Source organism: Staurois parvus, unplaced genomic scaffold (assembly GCF_062004578.1).
Source record: "Staurois parvus isolate SC_StPar_1 unplaced genomic scaffold, SC_StPar_1.0 ptg000842l, whole genome shotgun sequence".
NCBI classification, from domain to species: domain Eukaryota; kingdom Metazoa; phylum Chordata; class Amphibia; order Anura; family Ranidae; genus Staurois; species Staurois parvus.
Window position 1 is genome coordinate 1495001 of NW_028318638.1, and position 15959 is coordinate 1510959.

Below are 15959 nucleotides of genomic sequence, written 5' to 3' on the forward strand. Positions count from 1 at the left end.
TATCTAAACAGTTAATATATATACTCACACAAATGCACATCGTGGAGTGTTGTCTTCAAGTATGGCTGCCTCCATATTTGAAGACAGAAATTCTGTATGTATTTCCTGTTCTGTTGCGTTAATTTATTTGATGGTTGATTTACTAAAGATGCATAAAATGATTTGGACTAGCATACACAAAACAAAACCATGTTTTTGATTTTTTTTTTTATCCTCACGACTGGCTTATTCAAATTGAAAACAACCACATTTTTTTTTCACTGTGAAAAAATGAGCATTCACTTCGCTAAGTAAACTTTCCCTAATCCTTATGTTCCCTTATTAATTTACATTAATCAGTTATTATCAGGAAACTTAGTCTGATAAGATTTATGTAACACAATATAATCGGCTGCATCTTTCACTGATCTCCCCAGCCCACATGTCCATATATAAAATGCCCTTCAATACCCAAACTATGGGAAAAACAAATGCAAAAAAAAATGTTTAAATTGCAATTAAATAATTTTCAGTGCAATAATTAAAAATATGGATTCCCTGCAAAAATTGATTCTCTCTAGGGATATTTTACATTGGTAAAGAGAGATTCTACTGTTCTTTTTTTTTTTTTCTTTTTTAAAGGTGTCCTATATTTTTTTTTATACCAGCACAAGAACCAGCCTTTGTTTTCTGAAAAACGTTAAATCTGAGTTGCATAAATTTGTCATTTTGAGGAAACTCACTTTAATTTTAGTCATTCAATCGATGTCTTGCCGGCAAAAAAAAAAAAAAAAAAAAAAAAAAAAAAGAAAGCTAAAGACTACCAGCCACTAGAGTTTATCTGTTCCTGAAATATTGGTATTTTAATTACATTGTAAGCAGAAAAATGTACCTGAGGCTTGCAATGACTGACAGAGGTTAAGAGGAAAAAATGCTGCAGAACCATCCAATGACATTTTCTTTTTAGAAAGTGTGTCCATCAACAAACTTTTTGAGCATGTCAACTTCCTCTAAAAGCTGGTCTGCTCTAGCATTGTGCAAGGTGTTCAGAGCGAGGATCACATGACAAAGACCTTTAACTCTATATAAACTGCAGGGAAGTTGAGATTGAATGACAAAAATCAATTTTTTTTTTTTTAATTCAAGATTTCTGGTAATAAAAAGGTAAATTTTTTAAAGAATTGCAATAAATGAAGAGGCCAATTTTTGCCATGTGAATCATATATCAAAGACCTTTAACTCATTTTAAACTAGTCAGAGCAGAGATCAAATTGCAAAAATAATTTTTTTAAATTTATTAATTTTTTTTTTACATTTATAAAATGTATATGAGATGCTGCATTTTTGCTAAAAGCTTACAATTTTTCAATCCATTTGCTCATTGTTTTTAGAGTGGGGTTCACATGATTAGTACCCTTAACCCTTTCTAAACTGCAAGTCAGAGTAGAAATTGGATGGCAAAAGTAAATATTATTTTATAGTTTATATAATATATTGGATTTACGGTCATAAAAATTTTTTTTATAATTTTCAGTTTATCTGCAATTAATTAAGTGGTACATTTTTTAGAGTGGGGTTCACATGACCAATACCATTAACCCTTTCTAAACTGCAAGTCAGAGTAGAAATTGGATGGCAAAAGTAATTTTTATTTTTTAATTTATATAATATATTGGATTTCCAGGCATAAAAAATGTATGATTTTCAGTTTATCTGAAATTCATTAAGTGGTACATTTTTTTAGAGTGGGGTTCACATGACCGATACCCTTAACCCTTTCTAAACTGCAAGTCAGAGTAGAAATTGGATGGCAAAAGTAATTATTATTTTTTAGTTTATATAATATATTGCATTTTTGGTCATTAAAAAAAATGTATGATTTTCAGTTTATCTGAAATGTATTAAGTGGTACATTTTTTAGAGTGGGGTTCACATGACCAATACCCTTAACTCTTTCTAAACTGCAAGTCAGAGTAGAAATTGGATAGCAAAATAAATATTATTTTATAGTTTATATAATATATTGGATTTACGGTCATTAAAAAAAATGTATGATTTTCAGTTTATCTGAAATTTATTAAGTGGTAAATTTTTTAGAGTGGGGTTCACGTGACCAATACCCTTAACCCTTTCTAAACTGCAAGTCAGAGTAGAAATTGGATGGAAAAAGTAATTATTATTTTTTAGTTTATATAATATATTGGATTTTTAGTCGTAAAAAAAATTATGATTTTCAGATTATCTGAAATTTATTAAGTGGTACATTTTTTTGAGTGGGGTTCACATGACCAATACCCTTAACCCTTTCTAAACTGCAAGTCAGAGTAGAAATTGGATGGAAAAAGTAATTATTATTTTTTAGTTTATATAATATATTGGATTTTTAGTCGTAAAAAAAATTATGATTTTCAGATTATCTGAAATTTATTAAGTGGTACATTTTTTTGAGTGGGGTTCACATGACCAATACCCTTAACCCTTTCTAAACTGCAAGTCAGAGTAGAAATTGGATGGCAAAAGTAATTATTTTTTAGTTTATATAATATATTGCATTTCCAGTATTAAAAAAAAAATTATGATTTTCAGTTTATCTGTAATTAAGTGGTACATTGTTTAGAGTGGGGAATCAAATGACGAAAGCCATTAACCATTGTTAAATGCAAGGTGGAAAGAGTTGGCAGTGACTAAGAAAAGGATTAGAAGTTTTTAATTTCTTAGAAATAAGATTTCCAGTAATAAAAATGCGCAATTTTCAATTTATTTTTAAGAAATTAAAGGGCACATAAAATATTTATTTTGCTAGATAGTAAGAAAAAAATGTTAAATCAAATTAATAAATAAAACCCCCTGGCCTAATGTTTAAAAAGCATACTACCTACCACATGAACCTCAGGTTATTTTTGTAAATACAATGTGATGCCAGTAGCAACATAGTAGTCTTGCAAACACAGGGGAAGCTGGAATTTCCCAAGCAATATTTTTTAAAGACAGATTTTAAGACAGAGCCTTGGCTGCTACAGTGGGAGATCTTTAAAACATCCAAGCTTCCCATGGATTTTGACGTTATCAGCAGGGGAACCATACAGGGAAAAACATAGGTGGTCGGTCTAGCTTGTGTCTAAATGTAAATGAAGCCATTCATCTGTCTTGGTGACCCACAATGCATTGCTACGCTGCAACCATTTTTTTTTTTAAACAAATCCTGCCAATCCTATGGTGTGTAATTAAAGTTGAAAGAGTGTAATGTAAGGCATAGGGAGCTTAAACTGAAAAAATATATGATAAAGAAATAAAACAAGAAAAAAAAATATTATAAAAAAAATAAATATACTATAAATATATACAGGGGCTGGGCAAGGTTGTCCATGGGCTACTAAGCTTGTGGTCTTCCTATATAACCAACCAGAATTACAATTAAATAGTAGGACTTGAGACCATGTGTGGTGCCAGCATCCCGATATACCCCAACATATTATAAAACCACACCCGTTTAATGAATAGTCAAGTTGTCAACCAAACCATTTTAATCATTTATTTATTTCAGGTACTTACATAGTGACATCAGTATATGCAGCAATTTACATTTTATTTGCAAAAGCTTTTTTTTTTATTTTTTTTATTTCATTATCATGCCTTCACTTTTGGTTTATATAAAGCTTATAAACAGCGCTCTCTCTCTCTCTCTCACTATATTTAATTTATATATATATATATATATATATATAAAATTGTTGTTGTTATTATTATTATTTTTATATATATATATATATATATATATATTTAGAATTCATGGCAAATAAAATTGAGGATCAGGAACATATACATAAAAAAAATATATATATATATATATAGATATATATAGATATATATGTATATGTTCCTGATCCTCAATTTTATTTGGCATGAATTTTATATGTGTATATATATATATATATATATATATATATATATATATATATATATTATATATATATAATAATAACAACAATTTTATATATATTTTTATATATATATATATATATATATATATTTATTTATAAAATTGTTGTTATTATTATTTATTTTTATATATATATATATATATATATATATTATATATTTATGTATATGTTCCTGATCCTCAATTTTATTTGGCATGAATTCTACATATATATATATATATATATATATATATATATATATATATATATAATTCATGCCAAATAAAATTGAGGATCAGGAACATATACATAAATATATATATATATATATATATATATATATATATATATATATATATATTTATGTATATGTTCCTGATCCTCAATTTTATTTGGCATGAATTTTATATATAAATATATATAGAATTAATAATAATAACAATATATATATATTTAATTATTTTCTCCTAATAGGGCAAATAAAATTGAGGATAGGGAACATATACATACATATATATATATTTATGTGAATGTTCCTTATCCACAATTTTATTTGCCCTATTAGGAGAAAATATTTATATTTATATATATATATATATATATATATATATATATATATATATATATAAATATTTTCTCCTAATAGGGCAAATAAAATTGTGGATAAGGAACATTTACATAAAAAAAAAATAAAAATATATATATATATATATATGTATATATATATATATATATATATATATATAATTTTTTTTTCTCCTAATATGGCAAATAAAATTGAGGATCAGGAACATAATTCATTTAGGAGATGACTTCCTGCCTAAAGTTTCCCTTTTCTTTTTTTTATTTCTTATTTTTTTTGGATGTGGATCACTGAAGCTTGTATACAATAGCTGGAATCGGTGGAAGCAGAAAGTGCTGTTAACAATGTAATACTATTTCCATCCCTCGACACTATGCATTCAATCTTTGCAGAAAAAAAAAAAGAAAAAATAACCGAGCAGCGCTGGTCACATGATGGTCACAAACAGTATTTAAACCTTATATAAAGTTTTTGAAAATTAAATAGATTTAAAAAAAAAAATTAGATTTGAATATTAAATTATATAGATAGTTGTTACTACTATATTTGATCTTAAAAATAAAAATGTTAAAAACTAATAAGTAGTTAAAAAACAAAACAAGAGCCAATTGAATTACTAAGAGGGTATAGAACATTTATTTTACTCAAGTCAATGTCTACTGAGCCTCGTAAGTAAACAGAAGCTGTGTTGACTTTGATCATCCAATCAAATTCTTTATTGTTAGTCTCCTTTGCGTATGATTGGCTAGTCAAAGTGAACACATCTTCCCCTTGTGCACCAAGTTTAGAGAACATTTACTTTGCTGCTTCTTCAACCTCGCTCTATCATTGATCACAAGACTTTAATCCAACATTTTTTAAGACATAGATGCCAAAAAGTGCTTCTGGTTTTCAAGATGTGTTGATGTATTAAAGGAAAAGATGCTGTTCACTTAACAAAGTTAATGTTTTCATATCTTTTGTTGGCGCTATATAAATCCTGTATAATAATAATATCTTAGTAAATAAGGTGTAGCTATGTTCAAGTCAACCATCCAATCACATGCAACTGAAGTTTTTTGTGTTTTTTTTTAACCTCCATTGAACATGACTACGTATTGTGCGTGAATACATCACATTATTTATTAAGCTAAGTGAAAGTTTTCTTTGCAGAGTGAACGGCCTTTACTCTTTTTTTCAAACCAACAGTCCTGTAATAAAAATATAAATTTGTATAAACATAAAAAAAATTAAAAAATATTTTTATATTTATAAATAAATAAATATATATATATATATATATATATATAAAATGATATATATATATATATATATATATAATATAATTATTACAATTAATTCATAATATATACATTATTATTGAATTAAAGAACCTGAACCCATTGGGGCTGATAGACTACAAGTACAGAGTCTGCTCACTTTGAAAAATAAATGTTCATTTAGGTTAGCGAGTAAGGAGAAGCTGTGTTCATCTCAATCATCCAGTCGTGTGACAGAAAAAAATCCTGTTTTTTTCCCCTTCCATCTGATTGGGTACTTAAACTGAACACAGATTTACCTTCTTTACTAAGAGAACATTGAATTTGCTCAGTGAACAATCTCCACTCCTTTAGTAAATCAACTCTAATGCCTATTTAAACATAGTTTAACATGATCTGCAGAAGATTTCAATTATTTTTTATAATGCTCTTTTTTTCTATGAAATGTCCTTCTGGAAATACTTAAAGCTGAATCCTGCTGGCTCAATTAATAAGCCGCTTATTAGCGCTGCGATTTCAATCTATCAAGTAGGGACATTTATTTTTAATTGTTTCAAATCAAAAACAAAATGTATACAAATAAGTAAAATATGCCCAATGGTACACAGATGTAAGATCTGTAGCTAGTTACATATTTATTAGATAGCGGGAGGGGGGGGGGTCACAATAATTAGTTAAATATGTATATGTAACATAGCCTATCTATAAAACAGATAAATAGAAAGGAAGACTTATGACTTATAGAATGAAAGATAGAGTATGATAGATAGATAGATAGATAGATAGATAGATAGATAGATATGGGAAGGATAGATAGATAATAGATAGATAGATAGATAGATAGATAGATAGATAGATAATAGATAGATAGATAGATAGATAGATAGATAGATAGATAGATAGATAAAGTGAAGGGAAGGAAAGAGGAAAAGGAAAGAGGAAAAGGAAGGAAGGAAGGAGAAGAGAAGAGAAGGAAAGAGATTATGATGGATAGCTGGAAAAGCAAAGAAAGTAAGGAAAGAAAGAATGAAGATAGGAAGGACAAAAAGAGAGGAAGGAAGGAAGGAAGGAAGGAAGGAAGGAAGGAAGGAAGGAAGGAAGGAAGGAAGGAAAGAAAAAAAAGATTGTGATGGATAGATAGAAAAGATGGAGGGAAGGAAGGAATAAAAAAAGAATGAAGATACAAAGGATGAAAAGAGAGAGAGAGAAAAAGAAAGAAAGAAAAAAGAAGGAACGAAAGAGAGAAAGAAAGAAAGAAAGATGGAAAGAAAGAGAGACAGAGAGAAAGAAAGAAAGAAAGAAAGAAAGAAAGAAAGAAAGAAAGAAAGAAGGAAAGAAGGAAAGAAGGAAAGAAAGAAGGAAAGAAAGAAAGAAAGAAAGAAAGAAAGAAAGAAAGAAAGAAAGAAAGAAAGAAAGAAAGAAAGAAGGAAAGAAAGAAAGAAGGAAAGAAAGAAAGAAAGAAAGAAAGAAAGAAAGAAAGAAAGAAAGAAAGAAAGAAAGAAAGAAAGAAAGATCTACACACTGACAGGGGAGGTGAATACAGTTTCCACTTAGCCCAGTAAACCTGCGTAAACCAATTTAAACATCCAATCACACACAGCGGAATTAAACAAAACTGGGATTTCCTCAGCACATGATTGGATGATTGAAGTGAATACAGCTCCGTGTACTCTTTCAGTCCATCATCTTACATACTTCTATTCACTGCACAGCAAGTGGATGGATGGAGCTTTGGGACAGTTAATGAATCAATATCAAATATCCAGCCATAGTATTTTTCTTCTAGAGATGTGAAGTAGATCAGGAGTGTGTGTGAGCTGAGGAAGGATCCACGGGGGAATGAGCACACACAGATCTGTCCTGATATCAGCTCTTGGAATGGTAATCAGACTTTTCATGTACACACACAGGGGATACATGTTAGATTAGATGCGTCTATGATTTATTCATTGACTGGCAGCCCTGAATTCAGCACACTTCTGGAAGATGACACAGAAGCTGGGGTCAGAGGGGCTGGATGGGAACCCATATAGATGGACATAGGATGGGACTATTCCAAGATCCATCTCAGTGTGACCATATCTGCTCAGAAACTTGTCTACAACTATTGTATGATGTCATTAGTGATGATCCAAGCCTATCTAAAGACCATAGACTAGATAAATCTACATACAAGACTCATAAAACTTTCCCACACCTACTTTGTCTACTGCTTATCCTTCTATCTATCTATCCTTCTATCTATCTATCTATCTATCTATCTATCTATCTATCTATCTATCTATCTATCCTTCCCATATCTATCTATCTATCTATCTATCCTTCCCATATCTATCTATCTATCTATCTATCTATCTATCTATCTCTCTATATCTCTATATATCTCATATCTCTGTCATACCTCTCACATCATTAATGATACATTGAAAAATAAATGTTAATTTAGGTTAACGAGTAAGGAGAAGCTGTGTTCACTTCAATCATCCAGTCGTGTGACAGAAAAAAATCCTTTTTTTTCCCCCTTGGGTTGGGTACTTGATTGGGTACTCAAACTGAACACAAATTTACCTTCTTTACTCTATCCTTCCCCTATCTATCTATCTATCTATCTATCTATCTATCTATCCATTTATCTATATATCTACCTATCTATCTATCTATCTATCTATCTACCTACCTATCTGTAAATCTATGTATCTATTTATCTATCCTCTTCATATATATAGGAAGTATAGATAGATTAAATTTTACATACAGTATAAAAGATAGATAGATAGATAGATAGACAGGCAAATAGAGAGAGAAAGAGAGATAGATAGATAGATAGATAGATAGATAGATAGATAGATAGATATGGGAAGGATAGATAGATAGATAGATAGATAGATAGATAGATAGATAGATGTGGGAAGGATAGATAGATAGATAGATAGATAGATAGATAGATAGATAGATTGACAGATAGATAGATAGATAGATAGATAGATAGATAGACAGACAGACAGACAGACAGACAGACAGACAGACAGACAGACAGACAGACAGACAGACAGACAGACAGACAGATAGACAGACAGACAGATAGATAGATAGATAGATAGATAGATAGATAGATAGATAGATAGATAGATAGATAGATAGATAGATAGATAGATAGATAGATAGATAGATAGATAGATATATAGATAGATAGATAGATAGATAGATAGATAGATAGATAGATAGATAGATAGATAGATATGGGAAGGATAGATAGATAAATAGATAGATAGATAGATAGATAGATAGATAGATAGATAGATATATAGATAGACTGACAGATAGGTAGATAGATAGATAGATAGATAGATAGATTGACAGATAGGTAGATAGTTAGATGTCTATGTATGTATGTATCTATCTATCTATCCTCCCCCTATCTGTTTGTCTATTTATCTATCTATTCATCTATGTATCCTCTAGCTATCTACCTATCTATCAGTCCTCCCCATATCTATCTATCTATCTATCTATCTATCTATCTATCTATCTATCTATCATCTATCTATCTATCTATCTATCTATCATCTATCATCTTACTTTCCATTCCATATTAATAGTCAATAGAAGCACACACACACCCATTTATTCTTTCAATTTTCATTCTATACATGGCAATCATTTTTCTTTTGTAAACCCTCAATATGTAACATGTATACATGGCCTGAGGACTCCGATCTACCTATCAGCATATTAGATCTTCTAATACAGAGAGTTGGGTAGGTGAGATTTCCCTGGGGTGAGATGTGGGCACTCAGCAAGACACCAGTCACAATTCATTCCTGCCTTGTTCCAGGCGGGATTTATAGACCGTCCACATAGAAGCATATGTTAATGTATGGCTGTCTGCTCGTGTATACTGTGCAGTGACTGAGCTGGTGTGTTTATCATTAAAGCCCATCGCTGCTGATAAGCTGCAGGAATGCTGCCTGGCCAGCTGACAGCTATGGCCACATTCTTTGTTGTTAAACACAGTTTTACTTTTAATCCTCTCCTATAATGTATCTAGTGCTTTCACCCAACGCAGAGATCGTATAGCATTCCGCCTTCCCTCCCGTCATCCAAGAAAACATACTGCTGGGTAAACTGGCTTCCTCCCAAATTGGCCCTAGCATGTGCGTACATATACGTATGATGGCGGCAGGGACTTTAGATTGCAAGCTCCTTCGCTGTCATGGCAAATAGCTTCATGTTTACTATACAAACTGCGTATAATACCTACAATATACTTTTTGTCATGCAATAACATGTCATATAAACTAAACATGAACTGAAAAAAAAAATAACTTCTTTGGTTTCTGTTCATAACTTCAGATATTCGGCGTGTGTTATTTTTGAAGCCTTAATATTTTCTTAAAGTCAGACAAAATATTGCTTTTTTTTTTTACTATTGTCATTGTTACCAAAAGTCAGTCAATAAAGGATAAGTCAATGAGAACCACAAAACTGGCAATACTCTAATAAACCTTAAAATAAAAAATAAATAAACACAAGATAGACTATTACATATAAAAAAAAAAACGTTAAAAAATAGTATATTCTTATCATAATATAGTATGCACAAAAATGTATATACAGTACACATATAAACATATGCATAGTATATTATCAAAACATGCTGTGCCTTACTGTAACAGAAAATAATTAAAAACCCATCGAAATTACTTTAATAGAGTATTTTATTATTTACTGTGTTACCACTGTCTTTGGTCTATAGATGCCTAAATTTACAAAATAATTAAATAATAATTATCGACAACAGTGATTTTAAAGAATAATTAAGGACAGCAGTGATTTAAAAAAAAAAAATACTTTAAATTTCTACCACAATATTGGAATTATGTCATTCATTTCCTATTTAATGTGTAATTTAAAAAAATACTGTGTAGGTCTTTCAAATATAAAAAGAAAGATAGCATTAACAAATGTACTACTTAAAAAATATAACAAAAGTGGTATTTAATGTAGTATTTAAAAAAAATATGTAGTACTTTAAAAGTCTAAAAAGAAATGCAGTACTTAAAAATACAAAAAAATAATATGTAGTACTTCAAATATCCTTATGTGTTTTATTTCTCTTGCTTGCATTTTGCAATTTTAATTTTTATATTATTATTTTTTTTGCCTCAATATAGAGAATTTAGAGCAAATATCAATTTGTCTGCCCTGCATTGTTTTTTTTTTAATTTTCCTTTTTATTTTTATAGTTTTTTAAATATAGCTGTAAATATGTTGTACATGTTTTTATTAAAAACATTTCTATAAAAAAAAAAAAATATGTATATATAGCTTTTTTTTTAGGAGTTACTGTCTACAAGTGTTTGCAGGAATTATCTAATATTATACAGAATGTCATTAGTTTTGTGTAATAGTCCTGATTGTTACTGCAATAATATTCTATGTTCTTTTTAATTATTCCCACATTAGATTAATCTAAAAAAAAGATAGCTAGCTGAGCACTAAAAATATTACAACACATAAAAAGATTTCATAATTAGCATTCTAATCATTTAGACTAGGAGCAATTTATTATAAACGAGGCACCATTAACCTTGTGACACGTGGAAGTGAACTACTTTTTATGTAATCTGTTATATATGTTTCTAGACGCGTTGCCACCCATAAGGAAACTTTAATGGCAGAATTATCTGATTACTGAAGTGTCTGGTTTTCTGCAAAGTTTTCTGTAAACAGTTTACAGATCCTTGAAACTGGCCCAGAACCCAATGAAGATCGTGTAACATTTATTTAAGATTTACATTTTTTTTGAAACAATGTGAGTTCCCTGGAAGAGCATCTGAGCTTGAAGAAAATATCTAAAGGGGGGAAAACATTTTTTTGAAGCATTGTGAGTTCCCTGAAAAAGGATTTGAGGTTGAAGGAAATATCTACAGGGGTCAGTTTTTTGAACCAATGTGAGTTCCCTTGAAAAAGATCTGAAGTTGAAGAAAATATCTAAAAGAGTTAATTTTTTTGAAGCAATGTGGGTTCCCTGGAAAAGGATCTGAGGCTGAAGGAAATATCTAAAGGAGTTCATTTTTTTGAAGCAATGTGAGTTCCCTGAAAAAGGATCTGAGGCTGAAGGAAATATCTAAAGGGGTCAGTTTTTTGAACCAATGTGATTTCCCTGGAAAAAAATCTGAGACTGAAGGAAATATCTAAAGGGGTCAGTTTTTTTAATCAATGTGAGTTCCCTGGAAAAAGATCTGAAGTTGAAGAAAATATCTAAAGGAGTTGATTTTTTTTAACCAATGTGAGTTCCCTGGAAAAAGATCTGAAGTTGAAGAAAATATCTATAGGAGTGATTTTTTTTTGAAGGAATGTGAGTTCCCTGGAAAAGGATCTGAGGCTGAAGGAAATATCTAAAGGGGTCAGTTTTTTGAACCAATGTGAGTTCCCTGGAAAAGGATCTGAGGCTGAAGGAAATATCTAAAGGGGTCAGTTTTTTGAACCAATGTGAGTTCCCTTGAAAAAGATCTGACGTTGAAGAAAATATCTAAAGGAGTTGATTTTTTTGAACCAATGTGAGTTCCCTGGAAAAGGATCTGAGGCTGAAGGAAATATCTAAAGGGGTCAGTTTTTTGAACCAATGTGAGTTCCCTTGAAAAAGATCTGAGGTTGAAGAAAATATCTAAAGGAGTTGATTTTTTTTTAACCAATGTGAGTTCCCTGTAAAAGGATCTGCGGTTTAAAAAAATATCTAAAGGGGTCGATATTTTGAACCAATGTGAGTTCCCTGGAAAAAGATTGAAGAAAATATGTAATGTGGTCAACATTTTAGAATTATTTGCTAAAAAGCTTGGGCTAAAAAGGCAAAAAATCCGGAACATGGGTTGACAAAACGAAATGGTTGTCACAGTTAGGCATTCGAAGTTTACATGGATGCAAACTGGCATTTGCCTAAGGTGGCAAGGTTCAAGGGGCAGCACAATTTTATCCATTTATAAGTGCACCATACTGGCAAACCTGGACGTGCCTACAGCCAATAAATTCAAGCGGGAGACAACGTTTTTTTTTTTTTTAATTCTGAATTTTCCAATGAAACACATGCTTAGAAACCCAATATGTTATCCGCGTTTTAAAGGGCGCCTTAGCCAGGCCAATAAAATTGCTCAGTATCATTTTGGATTATCAAGTGAACTTTGGGAACACCCACCTACTAAATTACGCAACTCCCAATGCCTAAGGTCACGCCAAACTTAAAAGACAAAGTTCTGTTAACACGTTTGTAAGAACATTGTTGGCGACGTCGAAAAATAACTTCATGCTGCAATGTTAAGGATGGATTCTCGCACTATCTAAGAGGATCTCTGCAATCCCACCAAGTTGCCGTTTTCAAACTGGATCATGAAATATTAATTACCATTTTTAAACCCAAAGAAATATAACATGAAAAGAGTGAAAAACAAATGGAAAATTAAAAAAACATAAAAACAAAAAAGACAAATGTTTTCAGGGATCAATTCATAGACCTGGAACCTTCCTTGGAAACCAGAGCACAAATTAGGTAGAACCACCCAAAACTCCCCCAGTCAGTCCAACACTCACCTTCCCTTCTCATGCCAACCTTGAGGCACTTCTTCAGCCGGCAGTACTGGCACTGGTTCCTATGGTGCTGGTCTATCGGACAGTCTCTGTTGCCCCTACAAGTGTAGGTGAGGTTCCTTCTCACTGACCTCTTAAAGAAGCTCTTGCAACCTTCGCAGGTGAACTGCCCGTAGTGCTTGCCACTTGACTTGTCCCCACACACCATGCAGTCCACATTGGGCACCCCTTTGTCACCAGAATGCGCCCCGTCCTGACCCTTCGGGGTGCTGGGCGTCTGAGGCGTGCCCCCTGGGTCCTGGTTGCACAGTCCCGGGGGGTTGGTCACCTGGGAGCCTGGCACTCCCGTGAGGTCTTCCTGCCAGGGATTAACCACCATGGCCATAATACAGTGTCAAAAATCAGAGATCCACGAGCCAAGCGCGCGTCAAAACTGAAGGCAAGTTCGCCGATTCGCCCAACCTTGCTGGTTTTTAAGGGTGAAATATCCTTCTTTAAATCCAAAGGACCAGCGTGGCCAGAGTCCAGATAACCCCTCCAAGCAAACAGGAAGACGAGAGAGCGACTTGAAAATCCTCCTTCAGGCAGCAGTGGGAGGGAGGATCAAGCAGCCAATGCACTTAGGTCCATGTGCTTGCATTGACTTCCAGCTCTTCCTGATCAGCTCGGGCTGCAAGAAAATCCACTTTCGACCTATAGAAACACATAGGAAGAGTTATAAACCAAAGATCACCAAGCTAATTGTTTCTGTGTGCTAAATTATATACGGCTCATGAGTCCAGATTTGTAACAATTGCATTTTGATGCATTTTTAAAATTTTTAATACTTTTTTTTATTTATTCATTTCTATTTACAATGTTTCAGAACTGCACCATGGAGTTAATGTGCCTTGCTAGACAACATAATGTAGTAGATACATATATATATTAGAATATATATTATTAGAAATATATATACATATATATACATATATTTAGAAATATATATATTTATATATTAGAGAATTTTATATATATATATATATATATATATATATATATATATATATCTATATAGATATAGATATATATATATAATATATCTATATATATATATATATATATTTATATATTAAAACAAATTTTATATATATATATATATATATATATATATATATATATATACACACACACACACACATATATATATTAGTATGTGTGTATTTATTATTACTATGTATTTATTTATATATTAGTGTGTGTGTGTATCAGGGGAGGACTGACAACTCATGGGGCCCCTGGGCAATAGGGGATCATGGGGCCCCTGTGTCCTTGCCCAAACTCAAAGCACACCCAAAAAAGCCTATAAAAAGGTACCAGGGGCATTTCATGGGCCCCCCTACTGACCCTGGGCCATCGGGCAGTGCCCGAGTGCTCTAATGGTCAGTCCGCCCCTGGTGTATATATATATATATATATTTATATATTAGTATGTGTGTATTTATCATTAGTAAGTATGTATTAATATATTAGTGTGTGTGTGTATATATATATATACATATATATATATACATATTACAAAATGTTTTATATATATATATATATATATATATATATATATATATTAGATATATATTAGAAAATAATGTATGAATATATATATTATATATATTTATATTTTTTTAAATTATATAAATATGTATATATATATTTATTTATATATTAATATATAATAATATTAATATATTAGAAATATATTAATATTATTATATATTAATATATAATAATATTAATATATTAGAAATATATTTATATATTTGAAAATATATATGTATAAATTATTGGAAAACAATTTATAAATATATATATATACAGAAATTTTTTTTACATATATGTTATTATCTCCTCCAAAAAATTAAAAGTTTCCATTTCCAAAAATGTTGCAAATTGCATAAAATGTTTCAGTTTGCGTGGAAGTCTGTCTTGCAGATGAAATTTTTGGTGGGCAGGACTGACGCATCCATGCCAAGTGATACATATTTTTTTTGCACCCAGAAATGAAAAGTCCTGCTGAACAGATACTCACCGGTCTCCTGCAGCAGCAACTACAGCGATGAGATCTCCTATTTAAAGGGATATTCCATGGATCGCTGTCCGGAGGACCAGGCTGCGGCTCGCAGGGAGGAATGGTCGGGAAGTTGGAGAAGTGACACAGATTGGGCCCCTGGCGGACACACGAGGCTCGGCAGTGACTGTGAATGTTCCCCAGTCGGAGTGGCAGGCACCGGGCTGCTGACAGTAATTCTCATGTACACGGTGTCCATGGAGATCTCCTAATTAGGGCAGGCGAGCCATATATGGGAAGAGCCATGACTTCACGTTGGAGCCGGCCTGGGTTTCTGATTGGCTGCTGGCTGCAAGAGGCTGGAAGGAGGGGATGCGGGGGGCGGGGGGAAGAGGGGCTTGCCTGCTGCTGGCCGGGCTCTGACTTGCTGCTTTACTTCTCTCACCTGCTAGGGGGCTGATCTCTGCAAGACACACAGACTGCTGGAGGATCTGATCCCCCCCCATCTCTGACATCTCCCATATATACTGCTACACTCCCCCCTCCAGGATCTGATCCCCCCCCCATCACTGACATCTCCCATATATACT

General features: G+C 31.9%; 1 protein-coding gene across 2 annotated transcripts in view; it reads right to left on the reverse strand.

The window, feature by feature from the left end:
• LOC149443632 (nuclear receptor subfamily 2 group F member 5-like) overlaps window positions 1-15598 on the reverse strand; it is a 71414-nt gene extending 55816 nt beyond the window's left edge. The window contains exons 1-2 of one of the 2 annotated variants that reach the window (XM_089655502.1): window positions 15391-15598; window positions 13329-14018 (exon numbers count right to left, since the gene is read on the reverse strand). In XM_089655502.1, coding sequence (XP_089511628.1) covers window positions 13329-13710 — 382 coding nt within the window. In that variant the 5' untranslated portion in view covers window positions 13711-14018; window positions 15391-15598. The remainder of the gene's footprint in view (window positions 1-13328; window positions 14019-15390) is intronic. The other variant, XM_089655501.1, reaches the window with a different exon arrangement.
• Window positions 15599-15959: the final 361 nt, after the last annotated feature.